Source organism: Rhinopithecus roxellana, chromosome 1, assembly GCF_007565055.1.
Source record: "Rhinopithecus roxellana isolate Shanxi Qingling chromosome 1, ASM756505v1, whole genome shotgun sequence".
NCBI lineage: Eukaryota > Metazoa > Chordata > Mammalia > Primates > Cercopithecidae > Rhinopithecus > Rhinopithecus roxellana.
Genome location: NC_044549.1, coordinates 94,234,639 through 94,259,505, shown reverse-complemented (window position 1 = coordinate 94,259,505; position 24,867 = coordinate 94,234,639). Strand labels below are relative to the sequence as shown.

Below are 24,867 nucleotides of genomic sequence, written 5' to 3'. Positions count from 1 at the left end.
TACTTTAAAAACATGGAATGGTTCCAATAAAAAAAAAAAAAAGAGAGAGTGCACCAAGAAAATATACCCATTTGGGAAATAAGTGATGTTAAAATACTGTTATTTCAATCCATTTTTTATTGTGTCATATAAAAATATACAAATTTAATGTTAAATATTATTAAATTAAAACTACAGTAAAAGCTTTAGAGAATAAATTATTGAGTGTATTTCAGATATTTTAATGACATTATGGCCATCTATATGGCCACCCTTCCTTCAGTGTGAGTGTGTGTATCTCAAATCAGAAACAAAATTGATTCCTTTAGGAATCTGTCAAATCTGCAATTTCTGATTATTACAATTAAAATTTAGTAAAAAGGTGAATATCTGTTTTCAAACTGTCCTGATTATTTTAAAATACCTTGTGTATTAACAACATTTGGCTTAGCATGTAATTTAGTCTTACCCACTCCCCATTACAAAAATCAAGAACTGTTCTCATTTACTTTTTTCCAGATCAGTTAACTTCAGTAGTGAAAAATTTATTAATACATTTTTGTTCAAGTTTAATAAATTGCTCATTCTGTGATAAATTTCCTTAAAGTGTAAGGGAATAAATAATAAATAAAATATTATGATATGAGAATAGCAGTTGTTGTGCTATGATGTTACTTTCAAATTACTTTGTTAAGTAGCTTGTGATTTTATGATATCAAAACAGGACAAAATAAAAGTGACATGTCAGAACATTTATTCCTGGCAAAAAGCATTAGAAAATATTAATATTTCAGAGAGGTGCTGAATAAATAAATGATAAATAAATGAGGCTCTGAATGAATGAATGAATGAATGAGTGAAAGAAAAAGTATAGAAGCAAGTAAATTGCCTCAATATTGAAGTTTACCTGTATTTGTTTGAAAGCTTAATTGATTAATTAAGTAGTTTTGAGTCAGGAAATTAAACAATTGTACTTTTGTTTGGCACAGAATCTAAGTTTAATCTTAGATGAGATTAGAGCATGAGAAATAACTGATTTTTTTTAAATAGACAAGAGGAATACAATTTTCTGTCAATGACAAGTTTTAATGGCAATGAGATAGTTATATTTATATTCCCACTTTACAGATTAGAAAAAATACCACGGAATTTTAAGTAGTTTGCCTAAGTTTACATATACAAAGGATCTGTAGAAAGACTGACACTGGGCACATTACTTTGGCTATCACACGTGATCTGGAAGGCTGTGCAACTGCACTGTGAATGGTTTTCTCTGAGATTTTACACTGAAGAAGCTCTGAATGAAGATAGTACCAAGGGAGGATATTGTAAAGAAAAGATTATCTGCAAAAGTAGAAAGAAGCTGGAGGGGTTTTGAAATAATGATAACCTCCATTTTATACTATCTTACTAATTACATTTGGCATATTTTCCCTCTTTAGTGCTCTAGTCTTTTTCATAACCCAAGTTTAATTTCACCAATTTTCTGTACCATTGGGATAGTATTGACAATATTTCATTAAGTTCTGGTAACTTAATTTTTTTCACTATCAAGTTATTTATTGGATGGGTGATTGGTAGACGTATTATGTTGTACTGATATTTTTGCATATATTATAATGTAATAGACATAATGCACATATAGACCTGTGTGCTATTTAGGTAAAATTTTAAGTTCATTTCTACAGGTAGCATTAGAGGAAGAACAAAAGCAAATAAAATATATATAGGTAGCAATCCCAGTTAGCAAAGGCCTAAATTATATTGTGACTTCTATTTTGTAAGAAATCTTAAAACACTGAAACTGAAGACACCAAATCTGAATATCCTTTAGTGTTAGCTCAAAATAACCTTTAATTTTATTAAGAAATCAAATTTGAAAATCTTCCATCTCTTTCATAATTTATAAAGTAACTGAAAAATGAGTTTTATATAATTGAATGAGATCTATAAGGTTAAGATGCCCTTAAAATACCAATGGAGAGGAAAGTGTTGGACTCTCACTTTCATCCATGATAAGGTGAGATTAGCCTTCTCATCATAAACAATGATAATGCTGGACAAAACAAACAAGGCAATGAATTTCAGAAACTGGATAATGGGCAATGCAAACCTATGACAGTTAAGAGAAGGAGAATGCCAATTGATAATGGAATAACTGGAAAAATAATCCTTGAAAACTATAAACTATCAGTACTGAATCAAGAAGGAATAGATGTCTAGATAGCTCTATATCCTATGAAGTATTATATTTATAATAAGATATTTTCCCATCAGGAAAACTCCAGATCTAAGTGGTTTCATTGATGAAATATGTTAAATATTTAAAGACTTAAATAATCTCAATGGTATGCAAACTAAAAAATCTTGAAGCAGAAGGAAGATTACTACATGTTTTTTTCTCAGAGATGAGATCTGTTCTGTCATCCAGGCTTCAGTGCAGTGCCATGATCATAGCCCACTACAGCCATGAATTCCTGGGTCCAAGTGATCCTCTTGCCTCAGCCTCCCAACATTTTTTTTTTTTGTTAATGTAGAGATGGACTCTTTCACTTTGTTGCTCAGGCTAGTCTCAAACTTCAGACTTCAAGCAATCCTCCTGCCTTGACTTCCCAAAGTGGCAGGATTATAGGCATGAGTCACCATGTTCGGCCTAAGATTATTCTTACATGAAAACTTCACAAATAAATTAAAATAAATAAAATTATATACTGATATTCCTCATGAATAAGAGGAAAACATCTATCAATTATATTATTATTAGAAAGCAATATAAAAATGACACTGTATTATGACAAAGTTGTTTTTATTCCAGGAATTCAAGATTGTTTTAATATAATTCACCACACTAACAAAATTAATGAGAAAACAAAGCAACAAAAACACGATGGTCCTTTCGACAGAAGCAGAAAGAGCATTTGTCACAATTTAATATCTATTTATAATAAAGACTCTCAAGAAATAGGAATAGAGGAGAATTTCCTAAATTTAATAAAGGGCAAAACTATAGTTAATACAGACAATACTAAAAAGATGAGCTTATTCCCTCTAAGATTTGAAATGATATGCTTTCAAATCTATTATTTAATATTGTGCTAACAATCCTAGAGAATGCAATGACAAAATCATCAACAAGAAAACAACAGATATAAATATTGAAAAGGAAGAAGCCAACTGTCCACAACCATTCACAGAAAATAGATTATTTAACCCCCAAATTAAAAATATTAATAAATCTACTAAACTTTATATGTGAAATTAGCAAGATTGCATGACATAGAAAATCAAGTGTATATTTAGATACTAGCAAAATATAAATTTTAGAATACATAAAACTCTTAGGAATAAATTTAATTAAATATATTCAAGGACTGTACATATAAAACTTTTAAATATTTACAGAAACTAAAAACATAACAAAATAAAAGGAAAGGTAAACCACATTCATGGATTTAAAAAGCAGTAATGTTAACATAAACATTCTCTTTATATTAATCAATAATTTCAACACCTCATCAGCTTTTGTGAAAACTGAGAAACTGATTCTAATCTTTATTTGGAAATGCAAAACTAAAATAGACATAACTGTTTTTTTTTTTAAATCAAAAGTTTTGTTTGTGAAAACAAAGTGTACTCCTTTAAACTCTCCAATTAAAAAAATATTGTGTAGACATACTATATAAGACACTCCAGTACTGGCATAAGAATAGACATTAGACCATTTAGTGTGACAGAATAAAATGTACTCATATATGGTCAGTTGATTTTCATCCACACATATATGGTCAGTTGATTTTCAAGAAAGTAGCCTAGGTAATTTAGTAAGTAAAGAAGTGTTTTTTCTAATGAATAGTGATGTAATATCTGAATATTTATATGGGAAATAATGAACCTCAACCCCTACATTAAAAGTTCACAGGTATGAATTTAAATATATTATGAATCAAAAGTAAAAATCTAAAACCATAAAGCAAAAAAAAAAAAAAAAAAAAAAAAAAAAAAAAAAAAAAAAAAACAAAGAAAAACAATCTTTACAAATGTTGGTGTAGGGAAATACTTATTTGATAAGATGGAAATAAATTAATAAGCTGAGATTCATTGAAATTCAACATGTCAAAAATCAAAGTAAGATAAAAACTGGGGGAAAATACTGCAAGTACATAGGATATGTATCTTAAATATATAAGAATTCTTACAAGTCAATGAGAGATAAACCCAGTAAAAAATTGCAAAAGATTTAAACATTTCAAAATAGAAAAAATACCAATGACCAGTTAGCATAAGAAAAGATATTCCACATCTATATCCATCAGAGAGAAACAAAGTAAAGGCACAAAGAGATGTCATTACAAAGCCAGAAGAACAGCTAAAATTGAAGATTGATTAGTTGCGAGTGATGCTGAAGATGTGAAACAAGTGGGGCTCTGGTATATCATTGCTTTTGGGAGTATAAAGTTCTCAACTAAGGAAAATGGTTGAACAGTTTCTTTAAAAAATAAGCATGTGCTTATATATGTTCCTGCAATTCCTCTCACTTTTACTCAAAATAAGAGAAAAAAAAATCTTCTACAGATTTTGTACAAGACAAAAGTCTTCCAGAAAATATTCATAGAACGCTAATCGTAATATCCCCAAAAGGAAACAACGTATGGGTGAATGGATAAACAAGCAGTGGTACAATCATCCACAGGAAATAGTACTTAGCAGTGAATAACAAATAAACTCCTTACACATACAACACAGATGAATTGCAGCTCTGTTATGCTGAGCAAAAGAAGCCAGACACAAGAGTATATAAGCTATGATATCATGAATATAAAATTCCAGAAAAGGTAAAACTAATCTATAATAAAAATAGAATCAGTGATTGACTGGACATGGGGAGTAAGAGGACTGTTTGCAAAGAGATGGGGGGACTTTATTCTGAGGCAATGGAATTATGCTTTATCTTTATGGAGTTGTACATATTGGCAAAACTTACTGATCTGTATGTTTATTATGTATATTTTTTACAGTATGTACATTATATTTCAATGACGATTATAAATAATATACATAGATTTACTAATTAAGAAGAATTTATTTAAACATTTCATGAATCATGAACTTGATAACTCATTTTCCTAAATGATAATCATAGCTCTAATTCTACTTTTACTTTCTTAATAAGACATTTTGAAGTTTTGAGGAAGTAGACACTAGCAGAGTTTCTCAATCTTGGCATTAATGCTGGGCCTTCATCTGTACCCCCAGTAGTGACACTCAAAAAGGGCTCCAGACATTGTTAAATGTTCCTGAGGGGTAGAAAGAAAGGGTCCAAGGAGGAAAGTCTTTGCCCTTGGAAATTACAGATTTGGGACATCAAGTCTGTGGTCAGAAAGATGTGGATAGATTTCCAGACCTAACAGTTGTCAACTTGGTTTTCACTGCGGTTCACTTAATTATTCAAAGCTTCAATATTAATTCACATGTATACTTTGAAAATAGATAATGAACATCAGGATATTAACATTATGCTTGACATCAAATCAACCCTTAACACGAATATATAGTATTATTTTCTCTGTTCAACTGTGCAAATATCATCTATGAATAAAATTACTAAAATAACATCTTGTTATTGCTACACTACTTTACAGTTTAACTTTTTATAGCTTATGATCTCCATTACTTTTATTTATTATTTTTAAAATGTTAATTTTTATTTATTTCCCATTATAAGGGTAACATTAAATAACCTTATTAAATACTTAATAAATAATTAAATAAATAATTATTAAATAATTAAGTATTAAATAATTAATTCTATCGTCAAAGATTTTCTTCTTTGGTCTATTATATGGGTGCCAAAAACAAGGCATTTAACACATCTGATTCTTTGTGTTCTCCATTATGAAACAAGAAAATGTAAATTCTTTAATTATTGCAACACGCAAAAGAAATGAAGTCTTTTGAAAAATTTAGGTTTCAATAATTTAAAAAATTATCCTTAAATCCTTAAATTATTTACAGTCCCTAGAATTTAAAGAGAGAATTAAAAACATATATAAATGATGTAATATGGATAAAGCCTCGAGGGAGAGAGCAGAATGAGATATAAGTAATTCTAACATAGCTCTAAAAATAAGCTGATGGTTCATTCCTTGAGCAGAAATTTATGCTGATGTTGGGAAGGAATAAAATATTTTACAGCTACAGGTAATATAATAACCCACATATCTTGAAAAGGCAATATAATATTTTTTACTCATACTACCTTTTACCAGCTCTCATTCAACCATTAGCTAAATATTTGTTAAGTATGATAGATACCCATCATAGTAATTCAATGAATATCAAATCAAAACCACAGATTCTGTTTCAAGAGGGTAGTTTAGTATAGTTGAGGAGGAACAGCTTACAATGAAAGAGGAAATAGACCAGTTACAGTCAACTTCTGTGAGAGTGAACAAATGCTGTATGAGATGTGTAGTAAATTAAGTCTTCAAAAATGTAGCACTTTGTCATTAAAGAGGAAAGAGGTGTTTTAAACAGGGCATATTGCTAGAAGAAAGTTCTAAGCTGCAGTTAAGCTGAGAATCTTTGGTATTAGTGAGATAACTGGCTCACCCAGAACCTGGTGTTACTGAGTAATGTGAGTTGCAGCAAGATTATAGAGGCCTTTCAATGCTAGGTGGAAGAATTATAACTTTTTCTACAGTGAATAAGTATTAAACGATTTGAAAAGAATTGTACAATTGATATTGTAGAAATATACACACAGTGACATGAAGTACAAAGAATTCCAAATGGAGGGTGGAAAAGAACACCAGAGAGCAGTAATGTAACTATCAGCATTTGGTTTAGTTATAAAAGATAGTGTGAAAGACTGAATTACTGCATCAATCAATTTATAATTTATGTAAAAATTTCTTGTATAAATAAATTCTAAATGTCTATTTTTTAAAAACTATTCACATTGGTACAATTTACTCCCATGTATAAAATGTGGTTTTGGTTTACAAATGTAGTGGAAAGAAAAAAAAAATATTTTCTATGGATACAGGCACGCATTTAAAAAATACATTAAAAAGTCAGGAAACAACAGGTGTTGGAGAAGATGTGGAGAAATAGGAACACTTTTACACTGTTGGTGGGATTGTAAACTAGTTCAACCATTATGGAAAACAGTATGGCAATTCCTCAAGGATCTAGAACTAGATGTACCATATGACCCAGCCATCCCACTAATGGGTATATACCCAAAGGATTATAAATCATGCTGCTATAAAGACACATGCACACGTATTTTTATTGCGGTACTATTCACAATAGCAAAGACTTGGAATCAACCCAAATGTCCATCTGTGACGGACTGGATTAAGAAAATGTGGCACATATACACCATGGAATACTATGGAGCCATAAAAAAGGATGAGTTTGCGTCCTTTGTAGGGACATGGATGCAGCTGGAAACCATCATTCTTAGCAAACTATCACAAGAACAGAAAACCAAGCACTGCATGTTCTCACTCATAGGCGGGAACTGAACAATGAGATCACTTGGACTCGGGAAGGGGAACATCACACACCGGGGCCTATCATGGGGAGGGGGGAGGAGGGAGGGATTGCATTGGGAGTTATACCTGATATAAATGATGAATTGATGGGTGCTGACGAGTTGATGGATGCAGCACACCAACATGGCACAAGTATACATATGTAACAAACCTGCACGTTATGCACATGTACCCTAGAACTTAAAGTAGAATAAAAAAATAAAAATAAAAAAATAAAAATAATAAAAATAAAAATAAAATAAAAAATATGTTCTAAATGGTTATTTTCTTCTGACTCTTGAGGACATAATATCACAATATTTATAATATGTGGAGGAAATATGTTATTTGTAATGTCTCTGATTATCTAATATCAGCCATAACACTGCTCAGGTGGAGAACAGCTTAGCTAAACCCTCATGGCCCCAGTGAAACACAGGCTGCCTCAAATCTGAACAGGTCTATTAGGAAAAAAATAAAAACTAAACAATACAATGGCAAATGTTGTGTATTTTGGGTAATCTGAGGGCCAATTGCATCACGACCATGTTCCTTCAATTTCCTAATTGAATGAGATGTATTACTTCATGTATCAGGTACCAAGCTGAAGAGCTTGGAAAGAAACAGTCCTACTCTGACCTTAATCTGTGAACGTTGTAAAATTGCAGGTTAAAAAGTGTTCTCACATTAATTTTAGTTCTCCAACTAAGCATCTTTTTCTATACAAACTTTGGCTAACATTGTTGAAATCCTTTGAAATATTCTGGAGATGAAATCAGAAGATTTTTTTTATAAAATTTCTATGATGATGACTTCTTTTAAACACTCTGACACAGGGAGTTGAAACGCACTTCATAAGAAAAAATAAAACCAGCTTTGGTACAAATAGAATAAATAATTAAAACATTTCTGTGTCTTTATAATAAAGTTTTCCCCAGAGACCAAGCAAAGCTAAGCAAAACAGATCAAACCAAGTCAGAGAACAATGACAAAAATCAGCACTTACCCATATTTTGCAAAATTTGCCCACCGTTTCACTATGGATCTACTCAAAATTTCCTCAGCTTTTGTGTAATTAACTCTTCTTTCCAGAGGTAAACCAAAGACAAATTCAATTTCATAGCCATGCATCACTCCCATCCATTCTGGCCATGGAAGTTTGGAGGATCGGTGTTCAAAATAGTAGAAAAAGGCATCATTTCCCCATTCTGAGAACTTCTTGGTGAACTCCAAGGCAGGGCATATGATATTATAATCCCCAACAACATCATCCAACGCCTCACGGTAGTTTTCAGGTCTCTGATCATCTACCCAGTCTGTGTAATGAAAAAGGATGGATTCCTTTCCAAACTCACTCACATCTGGAAAAAATATTTTTAAACCTTCCTGAAATTCGTTTCTACTTATGATACTATTGTTGTCTTTGCTGAAACCAGGAGCACCATAGACTAAAAAAGCTGTCCCTTCATCTTTATTGACACCCACCAAGATCTGGGTTTTCTTAAATTGTCCAAGTTCAAGTAATATGTCTGGCATGTCAGTGAGAAAATCACCATCCATGGTTGGACCAAAGTTTACTGACAAGAGAGTCCCATAGGGGACAACAAATGCTTCATTCAGAAGAATTTCTTGGGGATCTTTATTTCTAAGGCACTTGACTATTTCAGTCTCATTATCTCTAGAGCAACCAGTCAATTTAGCTAAGGTCAACGTTCTGTTCCTAGCTTCATAAAGAGATGTTACTGCCCAAGGAGCATTAGAGGATCCACTTTGTAGAATGGCTCTGGTGAACAATGAATGGCTTCCAGGAGAAAGCAAATGCAGGCTAACTGAAGCTGCTCCTGCACTTTCTCCAAAGAGAGTTACACTTTTAGGATTTCCACCAAAGGCTGCTATATTTTTTTGAACCCACTGAAGAGCCAGCTGTTGATCAAATAAACCCATGTTCCCTGGAGCCTCAGGATTTCCTGGCAAAGCTAAGAATCCAAGGGCACCCACCCTATAGTTCATTGACACTACAATAATTCTTTCAACCCGAGCCAGAAACTTGCCATCATAAACATGTAAAGATGATGTTCCAGTTTGAAAACCACCACCATAAATCCATATCATTACAGTAGCATTTTTTGGTTTAGGTGCCGGAATCCATACATTTAGATATAAACAGTCTTCACTGAGGTCAGTGTTTGGGTTCCACATCTCTGATCCATGGAAGCCTGGAAAACTTTGATCTATGTTCTGATAGCAAGAATTTGCATATTTTGTGGCATTCCAAATATCAGACCACTTGGTCAGAGACTGTGGCTTTCTGAATCGAAGTCTACCAAGAGGTGGCTGTGCATAGGGAATTCCAAGAAAGGCTGTTACCGTGCCACCAAGAACTGTTAAGTTCATCCCTCTGACTTTTCCATTCTTTGTTGCAATTACGATGTCATCTTCAGTATGTGACTTTCCAATAAGCATGCAGAGCAAAAGAAACCAAAAGAGAAATCTGATGCATATGATTGTGACTTTGCTATGCATATTGATTTCTGAAAAAGAGGTAAGTATAATGTTTTATAAGCCTTCTGCATATAGCATATTATACTTTACTGATGATAATTACCTAAAATATAGTAGTTAGTAATTCTACAAATTATGAAAACAAGAGATATTTTAGTTTTCAATTTAGAAAAATAATAGTGGAATGGAAAATAAAAAATATTCATTTTGGGGATATTTATTGCTAAAGCTTTGTAACGAAGAGCTAGTAGAATGTTTGTCCTAGTCAAATTTAATATTACTTCTGACTATATGTACAGTTCTACCAAAAAAGCAGTAAACAGTAGTCTACCTACATCAGATATAATTTCTACCTTGGTAAGAGGAGAAAATACAAGTTCATATATTCTCTGAAATATCATGACTGGCTGGTTCTTGGCAGCACTGTTAAGTAGGTTAAGAACTTTTAAGGATCAATAGATTGTCATTATTGTCCTTTTCTGTTTTCCTTGTCTTTTCTGTGGTCTCTTTTGCCAAGTGATATCTTCCTCTGTATGATATCTTCCTCTAGTATATAAACTGAAGATAATTTAGACAAATTATTCATAGAATATTAAGTAACGAATATATGGTAGTCACCATTATTCTACAAATTGTGAAAGCTAACAAACATGCTACCACTAGTAAGGCTATGGAAAAATAAAGAGTGAAGGCTGAGGATATATTCCAGGTAATTTCTCTAAAATTTAATAAACATGAGGGACTCTCTATCACATTTATAATGTCAATAGAGAGAAGCAGGGGCTAGTATTGGAATGTCTGGGAGAAGATTGTGGTTTAAGAGGAATTTTATACTCAGTATTACTCAACATATGTTAATATTTGTTATAGCAATTTGTTAACAGATTAAAGTATATGCACCTAGTGAAGCTAAATGTGTTAGCACAGTCAAAATTACTTGCATTTTTATAGTGAAAAAAATGACTGAAATTAGAGGATCGAAGCTTAGAAACTATTGGGCCACATGGCAGAAGCAAAAATAATCTTTGTGACCTACAAAATCATAAGTATTTGACATTTATGAAATATTAAACAATATTTAATGGATGACATAGACTATTTGGGGAGATCAAAGTTTTATCAGAAATTCATAATGCAGACATGAGTTTCTTTTCAATAAGAAAGAAATTAAAAATCAGATTTGGAAACTGTGACAAAAAGGGACAGCAAAATGTAATGAAAATATCATTTAAAAGAACTAATGTCTCTTTTTTTTTTTTTTTTTTTTTTTTTGAGATGGAGTCTCACTCTGTCGCCAAGCTAGAATGCAGTGATGCGATCTCAGCTCACTGCAACCTCCACCTCCTGGGCTCAAGTGATTCTTCTGCTTCAGTCTCCCAAGTAGCTGGGATTACAGATGTGTGCCACCACTCCCAGCTAATTTTTGTATTTTAGTAGAGACGGGGTTTTACCATGTTGGCCTGGCTGGTCTAGAACTCCTGACCTCAAGTGATCTGCCTGCCTCAGCCTCCCAAAGAGCTGGGATATCAGGCATGAGCTATCACGCCTGGCCATAAAAGAACTAAAGTGTTTATGTAACTGAAAAAAATCCAACTAAAATAGTCAATTGCAAATAGTGATTCTCATTTACATAATAATAACAAAGATCCATTAATGTACAAAGTCTTCCCTTTATTTTTTCTCAATGAACGAATCCTACAAACACTAAGCATTTGTATTAGTTTTTTTCTTTATTTAATTTAGATTTCTCAAAACAAAGAGAATAAATAACAATTCTAATGTCTATGTCCCAGACCTAGGATATCATATTTCAAATCAGCCTAATTCACCAATGGTCATAGGACATCTGGTGACCTACAAGTATTTTTTATAGCAATAAATATCTGAATTGATTAATTCATGGTCTGGAGCATTTGGTTCAGGGCTTGATACTTAATGGATATATCTATATCTATATCTATATCTAATTCTAACAATATCCATATGTATATGCATATATATTTACATATAAAATGACTGCTATAATAATAAGGTTTAAAAAAAATCAATCCACAAGATTATCATTTTTTCAGTTCTGTTTGGTAGAATTAGATGTGTGCTAAGATCAATAAAACATAATTAAAATATATTTTAACAGCATTTCTACATTCATGATATTTAGGTACTATTAAATAATAATAAATGTAATTTGTTGTACAGTCAAATGCCATTTAATGAGAGGGATACATTCTCAGAAATGCATTGTTAGGCGATTTTATCATTGTGCACATATTATAAGTGTACTCATGCTAACTTAGATGCTATAGCCTACCACACTTTTAGGCTATATAGTATAGGCTGTTGCATCTAGGCTACAAATCTGTACATGTTCCTATACTGAATACTGTAGGCAATTGTTAGAAAATGATAACTGTATGTGTATGTAAACACAGAAAAGGTACAGTGAAAATAGTATATTATAATTGCATAAGACCACCATTATTGATTGAAACATCATTATGTATTGTATGACTGTATCATAAATCATAGTAAATAAATAAAATATAACAATGACTTAAAGTTTCCTATTACCTGACACTAATAACATTTCAGACATAATCAAAGTTTTAGAGGCACTACTGCTTCAGTTCTTTTTTCTTTCTGATAATCACTAATCCCTTTCTCTTAAATAAATGCAGGAGAGCACTCGGAGAAAAACAAAGAGCTAGTATGATTTTTTATTTTCTTTTTTGAAAACATCCTCTGGGAAGAAAAAGTGAATAAGGTGCAAAGCTGATTCGGCTGTTCGCTCTAAGCTGCAATTTAATACATTAATTGCAGCATCCCTGGTTGTATCCATTCTCCCTCTTGCCTAGTTCAGTCAATGTTCTTCTGAGTCTAATGCAAAAATCATTTTTTTTTCTTGATTTTCGTTGAATATTAGTTTGTCTTTAGAAAGCAAACTCCAAATTGTAATAAATTTTGGTCTCTGATAGTTTTCAAACTTGTTCTATAAACAGTTTAATAATCTTATTGCAAAACAAGTAATATAGTTATTACAAAACTGGATTTTTGTTTTGTGTAATTATGAAATGTGGTTTCATTGTTTATGTTAAATAGTTGCTATAGCATCTAAATGGTTGTAATATCTTCCTAAGTCACTTAATTTGATTTAATACAAAATTTGTTGTATGTTTTTATTTATATTTTGTGATGAGTAAATCTTGTTATATAACAATATGATATGAATTAAAATCTTTAATTTTTTGGTAATGATATCTGAGTCATCAACTTGCAAATAAATTATTAACAATCCAAACAATCCTTGTAAGCATATAGTCACTGCAAGAACGACAGTGTAATGCCAACTCATATGTATTGTTGTAGAGTGTTATATGACATTTAGTGTGTACTTTAATGTAAAAATATGCAGATGTTCATATACTTACTGTTAGTGTATTGTAGGCTAATATTTTTATATTTAATTGCAGTACTTTATTTTTTAAATAAGCATCACTTTGCCCTTTTTATAATCTGGTATTCTCTATTCTAACATGGTGCTCTGTAGTTTTGACATTAAAAGACTTTACAAATTTTAATATGTTTATCATGTAATTGGGCAATCAAAAGAGAAATAAATGAAAATAGAACAAAAATGTTGAGTCTATATCTCAAAATTTTTATTAATGATTAAGATATTCAATAAAACCTTATTTTTCTTTCAATAAATTCTGGTGCAATTGGATACTGTCTCATTAAACGATTCTGAGAGAACATAATATGTTTATCATAAAGAATGAGGCACATTTTCACAATTACAGCTGTATATCTGAACTTAAAACAATTTGCTTATCAAAATAGTATTTAATATTGGAAATAAAGACAGGAGTTTTTGTTTGGAATTGAGAAAATCACAGTTTTTGAGGAATTGAGTTTTTGAGGTAATTGAGTTTTGGAGGAACTGAGTTTTAGTTTGGAATTGAGAAAATTTACTGGCAATTTTTGAAAATGCTAAACTGTTAAAACAATAAATTTCAAAAAAGGTGACTTTTTTTTTTTTTTGCATTTTTAGTTCAATTTTAAAGGTACCATCACAATTCCCTAGCTGACATTAAGAAAAAATACGAGATGTTATACTATAAGATATGAGTACGATAAAATAATTTGTATAAAGAACTTTTATTTGGGATACTTGAATATCAAATAGATTTTCAAAATAATGGGCCAGCCAAGAATTTTTAAAGGATGGTCAAGCAAATATTCATAATATTTTCCCTGTGTATATAGTAATTTCCCTATCTTTTAAAAAGTTACAATTAAATAAATATTTATTTCTACTTGGAAATAAACCTTCCTAAAATGTTAGAGAAAGAGCCATCTAGATAATATTAATATGATCTAGAACAAGCACTATTAAATGCATTTGATGAAATTAGAACAACAATATCTTATATCAAACTTAAAAGCTTGTTTTGTTGCAGACTAAGTGAAGCAGGGAATTGAGGAAGTCTGTTTATAAATAGACTACATCACTGTCTTTCAGGGATTCTTCAGCTATGCTTAGGCATGTATACATATAGAAGACACTACATTAGATATAAGAGACTTAAGATGTGTATCTGTCCTCAATTAGGGAGAACATTCACAAACTTCATCGTGTGAATAATTTGAATATTTATTAGAGAGATTTCTTGAGTCTTCATTGAAAATTAAATTTTCTCTTAGGTTGCTATCCAATTACAATTCTCTTAACATCTGGGACCGTCTAATTTCAGTAAGAATAAACAGATGCTGGCAAGAAACCATCGAAATGAAGATAATATACAATATAAGTATGTATTACACTTATCAAGAAATGAATCAAAGAAGGAACCAAATTTATAGATAACATGTGACTTATTTAGCTACTATTAGCTTATATTTTATAAAAATGAAATATGGAGTACATCCCAAACATATTTTTACAATTAAAAAAGTGGGACATTTCAAACAAATGATAACCAAAAAAGTTAGGAGAATATAACAGAACTTTGATAATCCAATTAGAAATTTTATTTGGCATCCAAAAGGCTACTTTATTTCATATCCAGAGAAAATTCTGAAGATTTTTATTCAAATGTTAAAGCCACACCTTGAAAGCTCAGACATCCTTAAACAAAGTAACTATTTATATAAGTAAACTGTCATTGTATTTATTGTAACTATGAGTTTATATTAAGGAAGGTATTACACAGACTAGTGAAAGGAACTCCTAATCGAGTTTATTATCAGGAAATATATTCATAAAAACATAGAAGACATACTCATAAAAGTATATAAAAAATAGAAGTCATAAACAATGAAATCACATTTCAGTTTACTTTTAATCATTCATACATTTTATATCCTTAATATTTGATTCCCTTGTTAAAGTGGAACTGATGTTATCAAAATAATAGTTTTACAAGATTATAGGATGAGCAGAAGGTATATTTGCTTACTATTTCTATAATAGCAAAATAATAGCAAATGTAAAACATTTTGCTGCAATTTAAACAAACATATAAGAAGTGAACAAAAAGGGCAAAGGGGACATGTTCATAATCTTTGTAAATCAAATTAGAAAACAGTTTTTTTTTTACATAAAATAAACTTTAATGTTTCATTTGTCAATTGTTATTGTTAAAGTTTTAGGTGACAAAATGTTGACTGAGAAAAGTATTTTGTTCAGCAAAAAATAAGTTAACTATTAACTGTATCCCACTTAAAAAGAAAACAAACAAACAAACAAACAAAGACTAGTCAAAGATTACTTTTACAGAGACATTCAATAAACAATGCATTTAAGGGTAAGCCAGTATGAAATGCTTTTTCTTAGGAAACTCACTTAGAATATATATCACTGTGATTCCACACGTGTTATGGTCCTTTATACAGAGTTGAACAAATTCATTATTTTCTCAGCAGTTAAATAAACAAAGTCTGCGTTCCCTGAATAATAGGAAGATTTGATGCATGTGCCTGCTGGCTCGCTTCCTCTGTCCCATTTGCAAGCTTCAGTAACTATTCCCCACAGAGCACCAAAGGGACACAACAAACACGTGAAGAGATCACTCTCATCCCACAGAATCAGCTTTACAGTAACTTGGATCTCTATATGACGGTGTAAATTCAGAGCAACTTACCCGATTCTCTGCAACAAAAGTGGTAAACTTTGCAAGGAGTGAAAATCATGTAATACTTCAGAGAAATGCAGGATGCAGCTGCTGCTCCAGCCTGTAAATTGGACTGCACTGACATTCAGTGTTACTGAATGTAGCAATCAACTGTTACTGACAAAGCTCGCGAGAGTTGGCAGCAGTAACTTGATCTAGAGGCAGCCAGTCTTTACTTTCTGACATCTGTTCAGAGGCTAATGGTATGAATGCAATAGTGATTCATTTACAGTAGTATTACAGGATTCATGCTTTACAATTGCAGGTAGTCTTCTAAGAATGAAGAAAAAAAACATAGAAGCTTCTTTAAAATAATCTGAAATGTAACAGAAAATACATGTTTCTTTTAACACTATCCAAACTTTAAAAAAATTATTTTTAGAATATACATATTTCCTATGCTTGTCTTAAAATTTAAAGATGTATACATCATTCTAAAGAAGCGCTATTATCGAAATCCATTATAGCTTCAATCTGTGCTAATTATGCAGCTAGAGAAGATAGTAAAAGAGAAAATAAGAAACAGAATTCTCTATATACAAGCTATGCAAATCAAAAACTTAGTTCTACTAACTGAATGGATGTCTCTGATATGTATCTCCTTTCAACCCCCACACTCCAACTCTTATTTAAGTCATACAAATTTCAGCATTGGTAATTTCCTCTTCAGAAGACCCTGCAGGCAGTTATATATGATGAGAAGCCACAATTTTCTGGTCAAGACAGGAAAAAGAAAATGAATAATTTTCACCAAACTCTATAAAAGAGACACATTTGTCAACTGGCAGTGCACATGCTCTGGCGAATATATTTATGTCTTTGGCGCCCATCTTTCTTGAAATGATGTTCAGGAAAATAATTAAAAAAAAAAAAAAAACCTTTAATGAACTCTTTAATCCCTATCTTCTCAATGCAGTATATTCTGAATCTTCTGTAAGTGATAGCTTTCACTTTTAAATCTCTTACTTTTGGGCTCACTATGGAGTAAACAGAAAGCATGTATTAATATTTGCAGGTGAGCACTTTTTTTGCCTTTTGATAGAGTGTTAAATTTTCAAACAAACAAATATAATTGGCATTTATCGTAATTCTAATTTATGCCATTCATTATAATTGACAATTTACATTAAATATTTTATATTATTCCAACAAATATGAGAGTTATTATTATTAACCACCTCATCAGATGAGAAAGCCAAGGTTTATGCAAGTCAGAAGCTTACTATATTTCTTACCTCTAGTACCTGCTGGGAAACAGAATTTTAATCCGTATTAGTCTATTATTTCATGTCAAATGCTTCCAAGAGAATAGCCATTTTGGTCTTTTAAACTTATCTTTTCTGTGAAAATTGCTACTTAGGCAGTATTGACTCAATAATAAATATCACGATCACAATTTGTCATGATCATAATTTATAATGTATTTAGAATATAGTTTATGTAATAACAACTTAGTTACACAAAAGGTACAGAATACATAATCTATCTAAAAAGGAGGAAAAGGAGGCGGAACACAGTGGTTCACGAATGTAATCCCAGCATTTTGGGAGGCCTAAGTGGGTGGATTGCTGCAGTCTGGCAGTTCAAGACAAGTCTGGGTAACATAGCAAAACTCCATTTCTACAAGAAAATGGGTCAGGCATGGTGGTGCACGCCTGCATTCCCAGTTACTTGGGAGGCGGGTGAGGTAAGAGGATCACCTGAGCCTAGGAGGTCGAGGCTGCAAGCCATGATTGTGCCACTACACTTCATCCTCGGTGACAGAGTGAGATCCTGTCTCAAGAAAATAAATTAATTAATAAATCAATTAAAGCAGGAAAAGGCTTTTAAAATGGAAGTATACTGACAAATTTGCAATGATCTATACAGTGATGGCATTTCTGTTTAAAATATAGTAAATCTGATGTTCTACATGAGAGTTCATGGGTTCAATATACATGATTTTTAAAAATCCAAATGTCAAAATTCTTCTCACCAACACAAGTCCACAGCATTGTTTCCTGTGTTAACATACAGTCAGCCTATGAAACCTGGCAATTATTAAGGAATGTTTTGTGATGCTAGTGAATTCAGCAGAGCATTTTATACGCTTCCTGTATCTACTCACTGCTATGTAAAATATGTCACATATATACACGTATTTCATTTTCATCTTTAAACAGGAAGCCAAACAATAAAATTATTGATTTCAACCAGATCTTTATCTTTAATGCCCGTTTAAACTGGCTAACTAGCAACATCAACTGATTACACAAGTTGGCAATTTTTCTTCTGCTCAATGTCTTTACTTCAAAGAACCATCTTCTGTTACTGCCCCTGTAGTTCTTTTCCTCACATGATTTCACAGCTATGCCACATTAGTTCATTATTTCAGTGCACCTCTAAAGCATTTCTTCTTCCTGTCTTGGAAGTTTCTTCCTTGTGGCTCAACTTACAGCAGCTGCTTTGTTTCTGTGAGGTCATCATTTTCTCACACACATCCAGCGGAAGGATGTAGGTCACACAGTGAGCTTGTTTTAGAGTTAGTAGGCAAGCACTATTCCATTACCTCACAACCTGGATGGTTAATGATCCTGCTGTTAAATGTTGAGTATGCCTTGTAAGCGACACTGATGAAATACCACAAGACACTTGACATGGCACTAACACTGCTCAGATTTTGCAACCATATATGCTGAAGCTTGGGCAGGACAATCATTATGGTCTTGGCTCTGTGATCACTTTCAGTTAGCCAGTCACAGTGTTTTTTTGCTTTTATGGTCCCATTGTAACTCAGTTACCATTCTTTTCTAGATAGCAGCATTCAGTAAGATTTGAGATGGTGTGAAAAACATTAATCCTGTATTACACATTAGTTTCCCTTAGGCATACTGATGCCAAAAAAGTGCTCTAAACTTACATTAATTTTATTCACTTTTTACAATAGCACTGTGTTCTCTGAAATAAATATGGATATAAAGAAAAGTATATATGCATATATATATATATATATATATATATATATATTTTTTTTTTTTTCTCTCTTGAGATGGAATCTCACTCTGTCCCCCAGGCTGGAGTGCAGTGGCACAATCTCGGCTCACTGCAACCTCTGCCTCCTGGGTTCAAGCAATTCTCCTTCCTCAGCCTCCTGATTAGCTGAGATTACAGGCACCCACCACCACATCTGGCTAATTTTTATATTTTTAGTAGACACAGGATTTCACTATGTTGGACAGGCTGGTGTCAAATTCCTGACTTCAGGTGCTCCACCCGCCTCAGCCTCCCAAAGCGCTGGGATTACAGATGTGAGCTGCTGCATCCAGACCAGAAAAGTATATTTCTACATTTTACATATCACAGAGAATGAAAAGATCATTTTGTGTATTCCAGTCAATTTTTAAAAATATGTGTATGTGGTTATAGTCATGCAGATAAATACAGTGGTAGTCAAATGGCTTATCATCATTCTTCTTGCTTTTTATCTTATAATATTAATTTCCTATTAAAATATTTTGATTACTGTATGATATATTATCATATGGGCATATTATGGTTTGTTGTATCTCTTGTTACTTATATGATGGTAATAATAATGTTAGGTAATAAATATTACTTGAAAGCACTATTCTATCCACTTTGAATACATGAATTCATTTAAAACTCATGACTACCTTTACAATAAGCACTACTATTATCCCTATTTTACAGTTGAGAAAATATAGCCACAAAGGGTTTAAGTAACTTGCTCCAAATCATACAGATACTGAGGTTAGTTTCTGACTTTTTTAATGTAAGTATTATTACAATAGGCATTTTGTATATCAATATTTGAGTGCATCTTTTAATTATTTTCTTAATTTATTTTCCCAGAATTGGAATAAACAAATATGATGGGGACAAAGTGCATATACATATATGTGTGTGTATATGTGTGTGTGTATATATGTTTATATGTATATGTGTATATATATATTCAGTCTTCTGGAATCCTACACAGACTGTTGAATAGAAATAATTTCCCAACAATTCTGGCACAAAAGGGAAATGTTTTTATAATTAGAATTAACCCGAACATGTCTCTGGAGCCCAGGGACCAGACCCTCACAGCTGGATGTGGCAGGTGTTTGAAGGTGGATATCTCCAGAGATATTAGAAGTAGGTCCAGTGCCATAGGTAATAAAATTCTTTAGTGATGTTGTGGTGACTAACATGGAAGGCCTTGCAGGAAATGACATCTGTAAGGGATAACACATAGATATTTTGGGGTTAAGGGAGAGTGAGTGATGGGAGGTCTGTGGTGCTTTTTACATGAAGATACAGATAGTTTGGGTAAAGGAGTTATGGAAAGAGATTTACAGGCAACGACAATTTGGTTAGACACTAGAATATTAGATTTTAAGGACAGAAATAAAATCAAGAAAAAGCAACAACTTCTAAGGAAATGTGGTGCCAAGTGGATTTTCATGGAATTGGCAAAGCCAGGAGAATCAAAGTAAGAAAAAAAATTCTGAACTAAATTGTTCAGGGCTTGAGCAAATAAAAGGAGAAACTCATTATTTTAAAACATAAATAAAGAGAGAAAAACAGCAAGCTTCTTTGTTTATCACCTAATTTACTGAATTGGCTTAAATTTACTCTTCCCAAACCCTTAACTATTCTTGGAGTCTCACTCTCAGAAAAATTGCAAAGTAACATGTTATCAAATTAATCAAAGTGCTATTTAAACATCCAGATTTCTAGGCCACATCCCTGGACTTTGGTTTCAGTAGACTTGAGGACAGCGTTATACTACTGTCCTCTGTGAAGCTGATAGAGGAAGTTCACAAACTACGTACTAAGAGGCAAAGTCCTGGAGCCTGGATACTAAGGACATTTTTGTGCTACCATATATATATGCGTTTTCTTTTTTTTATTCCTTATTCTCATGCACAACTGTACCTTTTGCTGCAAGCTAATTTGGAAATATGTCACACATAGTCTTTGGTAGCCTACTTTCATATAACCTATCTTAAGTTTTTCCAAAATAATGCTACCAAATATTTTTAAATTTCATTTATATGCCTATATGTTAATTATTTGTATAGGTACAATATAATTTATCTAACTTGTTTTTATTGTATATGAAGACTATTTTAAATTTTTCCTGGAAATAGTAACATAAAAATTGACTTAATAATTACAAATATTTTAAAATATTTCTTATTTTCCGTGGAAGAATTACTTAAATCAGAATTCTTCAAAAGGTATCTATGCTTTTATGACTAAGATATATCAACCAACTACCTTCACAACACATGAGCAGTTTATACTCTCACCAGCTGTTCAGGAAACTGTATGTTGTTCTCATGCCGTAAAACACAATTTATTGTTACATATTTTCTCTTTTGTCATTTCATTTGATAAAAATGTACTATTTTTAATTTATTTACTTATAACTGTGACCACCCATATCTCAGGTGTTTATTCATTTCCTAAAAAGTAACTTTTTATTTCTGTACAATTTTAAATTTATGGAAATTTTCAAATCAGTGCAGACAACTTCTATATACTATTTACTCAGATTCACTGTGTGTTAATATTTTAAGCCATTTTCAATTATGTCTTCCTTTACACATAAGATAAAATATGTGCATTTACAAATTAATTTTTCTGAATTATGTCAATGATTTGCAGTACCAATGTCCTTTATCCCTCACCACTCTGGTAAGATCTATGAACATTCCCTTCTCTCTAGCTGTGAATATAATAAGTGAATTCAATCAATAATCTAGTAATAGAATATAAAACTATTTGTGAGGAAAAGCCCTGTTATTATGGAACAACTCTAATTTAAAAAAGAAAGATAATTAATATATGTAGAAGGAATAACACAGCAGAAAACAATTTTCAAACCTTGATGAACATACTCATTCAGTTAAGAATTAATAATTGTGTTAAGACCACTAGATGTATGATTGAAGGAAAACTGGATAGATGATATTCTTGAGAAACCACACATATTACTATCCAAATTTTATAACTAAAGCAAACGGTAAATTTTAATGTCACAAATAGCAGAATCAGTAAAATGTTAGGTAAACAATGTCACCTAGTCTATCTAAAAATTTTGAGTCTTTTATTATCACATTGAGATATGAATTCCACTTTATATGAAATAAAGAAAACAAATGAAAGAAACAAATTGTATCTCAATGGAGCACCCAGACAATTCCTGAAAGTGGAACATTCCGGCTTGGTCATTTCAACAAAACAATGATAGTAAAGTTCTATGAAAGCCTGGGCAAAATGCAAGAGACATAATCACATGCAGTATGTGGTTCATGACCGGAAATGGGTTTCTTGGAGGATAAATTTTGGAAATTTAAATAATTTGGTGGTACTAGCTTAGAAAAAAATAACAGGTGAAAATTCTTGAAGAAGTGGCTTGCAGAACATTATGAAAAATATAATCCCATTGTGGTGTGCACGTATACAGAGACACACACACACACACACACACACACACACAGGGATAGATTTGGAAGAATAGAAATTAAGACTTTATGCTCAGATGATTTGACAGAGATATTTATACAAAATTATGGAACCGATTTATTTTTATTTTGCATTATATTTAAGAAAATCAGGAAGAGATGGAGCTGCCAAACTTTCATTATTGAAATGATACAAACTTCATGTCAAAGCAAGTTAAGAATAATAAAATGCCAGCACTTTGGGAGGCCAAGGCGGGCAGATTACGAGGTCGGGAGATCCAGACCATCCCAGCTAACATAGTGAAACTCTGGTCTCTACTAAAAATACAAAAAATTAGCCGGGCGAGGTGGCGGACGCCTGTAGTCCCAGCTACTCAGGAGGCTGAGGCAGGAGAAAGGCGTGAAAACGGGAGGCGGAGCTTTCAGTGGTCCGAGATCTCGCCACTGCACTCCAGCCTGGGCGGCAGAGTGAGACTCCGTCTCAAAAAAAAAAGAAAAGAAAAGTTGGAGTTTGAAGAAACTGAGGCAAAGAGATTTTAAGAGGAAATGGAGTAAACAAATTGAGAGGAAGACTAAAGATAACAAATTAAAGAAAAAGGAGCAATTTGGGAAACCACCCTAAAGAGTAGAAGTTTTGGGAAGGTAGATGCATAATAAAGACTTCTAGAAAGATATTTGTGGTGAGGTGTAATTCTCTCTTGAGAATCTTCAAACTTGTTAGGAGAAACCAACACTGTTTTTTAAAAGTTCTGGAGCAGATGTGTATGTGGGTTTTTGTATTTCTGTGTATCTGTGTGTGTGTATTTGTGTACATGTGTTACAGAGACAGTGGATACAAAAGTATCCAGAGTTGGGCTTCCAGGGAAAAAATGGTACAGTCTCATTTAATATAATAAAGTGGCTGAATATTAAATATATTAATTAATTAAAAATTGTTATGCTATTATGTTTCTGAGGTAGAAAACTGTACCATTTTATATAATTTCATTTCTGTAATTTGAAAAGTTTCCTAATTTGCATATAATATGTTCAAGTAAAAATAAGCTTCTTATAAAATGTATTTGATTATCATAAGATCACATTTTAGAGCCATGCAGTCATTTCTGACATGAGAGTTAAAGAAGAGCAAACCAGTGGTACCCTCCACAGCAGGGACTCGCCTTCAAAACCGGGGTCATCTGGTGCTGTCTTCTCAGATTTTTTTCTATGTCTCAATGTTTGTCTTCAGTCTTCTTTCCCTTTATCATCTTTGCAACATTCCCAGATATCTTTCTGTTATTTTTTTATTTTTTTGTGAAACTGTATTTTATTATTTCAGAATAGCTTTGTAAATGCCAAAATTTAAATCTTATTTCTTGCGGGGAGTCAAAAGCTATGATACAGAAATTGTGAAGTGCTGAGATTCACCTTTGTTTTGAAACTGGATCACCAATGTAATGCCAAATAATCTGACATTTAGCTAAACACTGTATTGCTAGTATATGACTGCAATTACTAAATATAATTAGGCAAATAATAATTAATCTTGATATGTCTTAGTACAATCTGTATCTTAACAATGTTTTTCAGTCTGCTCATATTTGGTGATTATATTCACAGCATGATTTTATCATAAAAAAGAGATTTACTCAGGGTGTATTTCTAAATACATAGAAGCTTATTTTGCTAGCCATGAAAAAAACATCAGTATAATTTACTGCCTCCAAGTAACTGTTTTATTCCTGACTTCCTCCTTAAACCCAAATATGGTACTTTAGCTGTTTTCTGCATCATCATTGTTGTGAAGTCAGATTTTTGGCTCTGTTTAAATGATCAAAATGGCATAAAACATATTGATTAGTGTTACAAACCCCCAGAAACATGATTGGAAAGGACAACTTATTTGCAGGCCTCACAAAGTATTCTTCTGCAGATAGACAACCGTATCTAACTGATTTTTATGGAAAAATTGTTAAAACTATGTCTACATGAACTTTGTAAATTTAAATCAGTAGTCACAGAAAAGGCATGTAAAGCTCTGTGATGATTGTGTCGACTTAACTGAGTAAATGAATGCCCTAATAGCTGGGAAAACTTTTTTTTCCTTGGTCTGTGCAGAAGAGATCAGCATTTGAATCAGTAGACTGAGTAGCTCTCACCAATATGGGCAGGTGTCATCTAATCCCCTGAAGCCTCACCTAGAGAACAAGAAGACAGAGAAAGAGCGAATTTTCTCCCTCT

General features: G+C 32.1%; 1 protein-coding gene across 2 annotated transcripts in view; it reads right to left on the bottom strand.

The window, feature by feature from the left end:
• BCHE (butyrylcholinesterase) overlaps positions 1-16,321 on the bottom strand; it is a 71,594-nt gene extending 55,273 nt beyond the window's left edge. Inside the window, exons 1-2 of one of the 2 annotated variants that reach the window (XM_010355292.2) lie at positions 16,163-16,321; positions 8,524-10,048 (exon numbers count right to left, since the gene is read on the bottom strand). In XM_010355292.2, the coding sequence (XP_010353594.2) occupies positions 8,524-10,048; positions 16,163-16,277 (1,640 nt within the window). In that variant the 5' untranslated portion in view covers positions 16,278-16,321. The remainder of the gene's footprint in view (positions 1-8,523; positions 10,049-16,162) is intronic. The other variant, XM_030928055.1, reaches the window with a different exon arrangement.
• Positions 16,322-24,867: the final 8,546 nt, after the last annotated feature.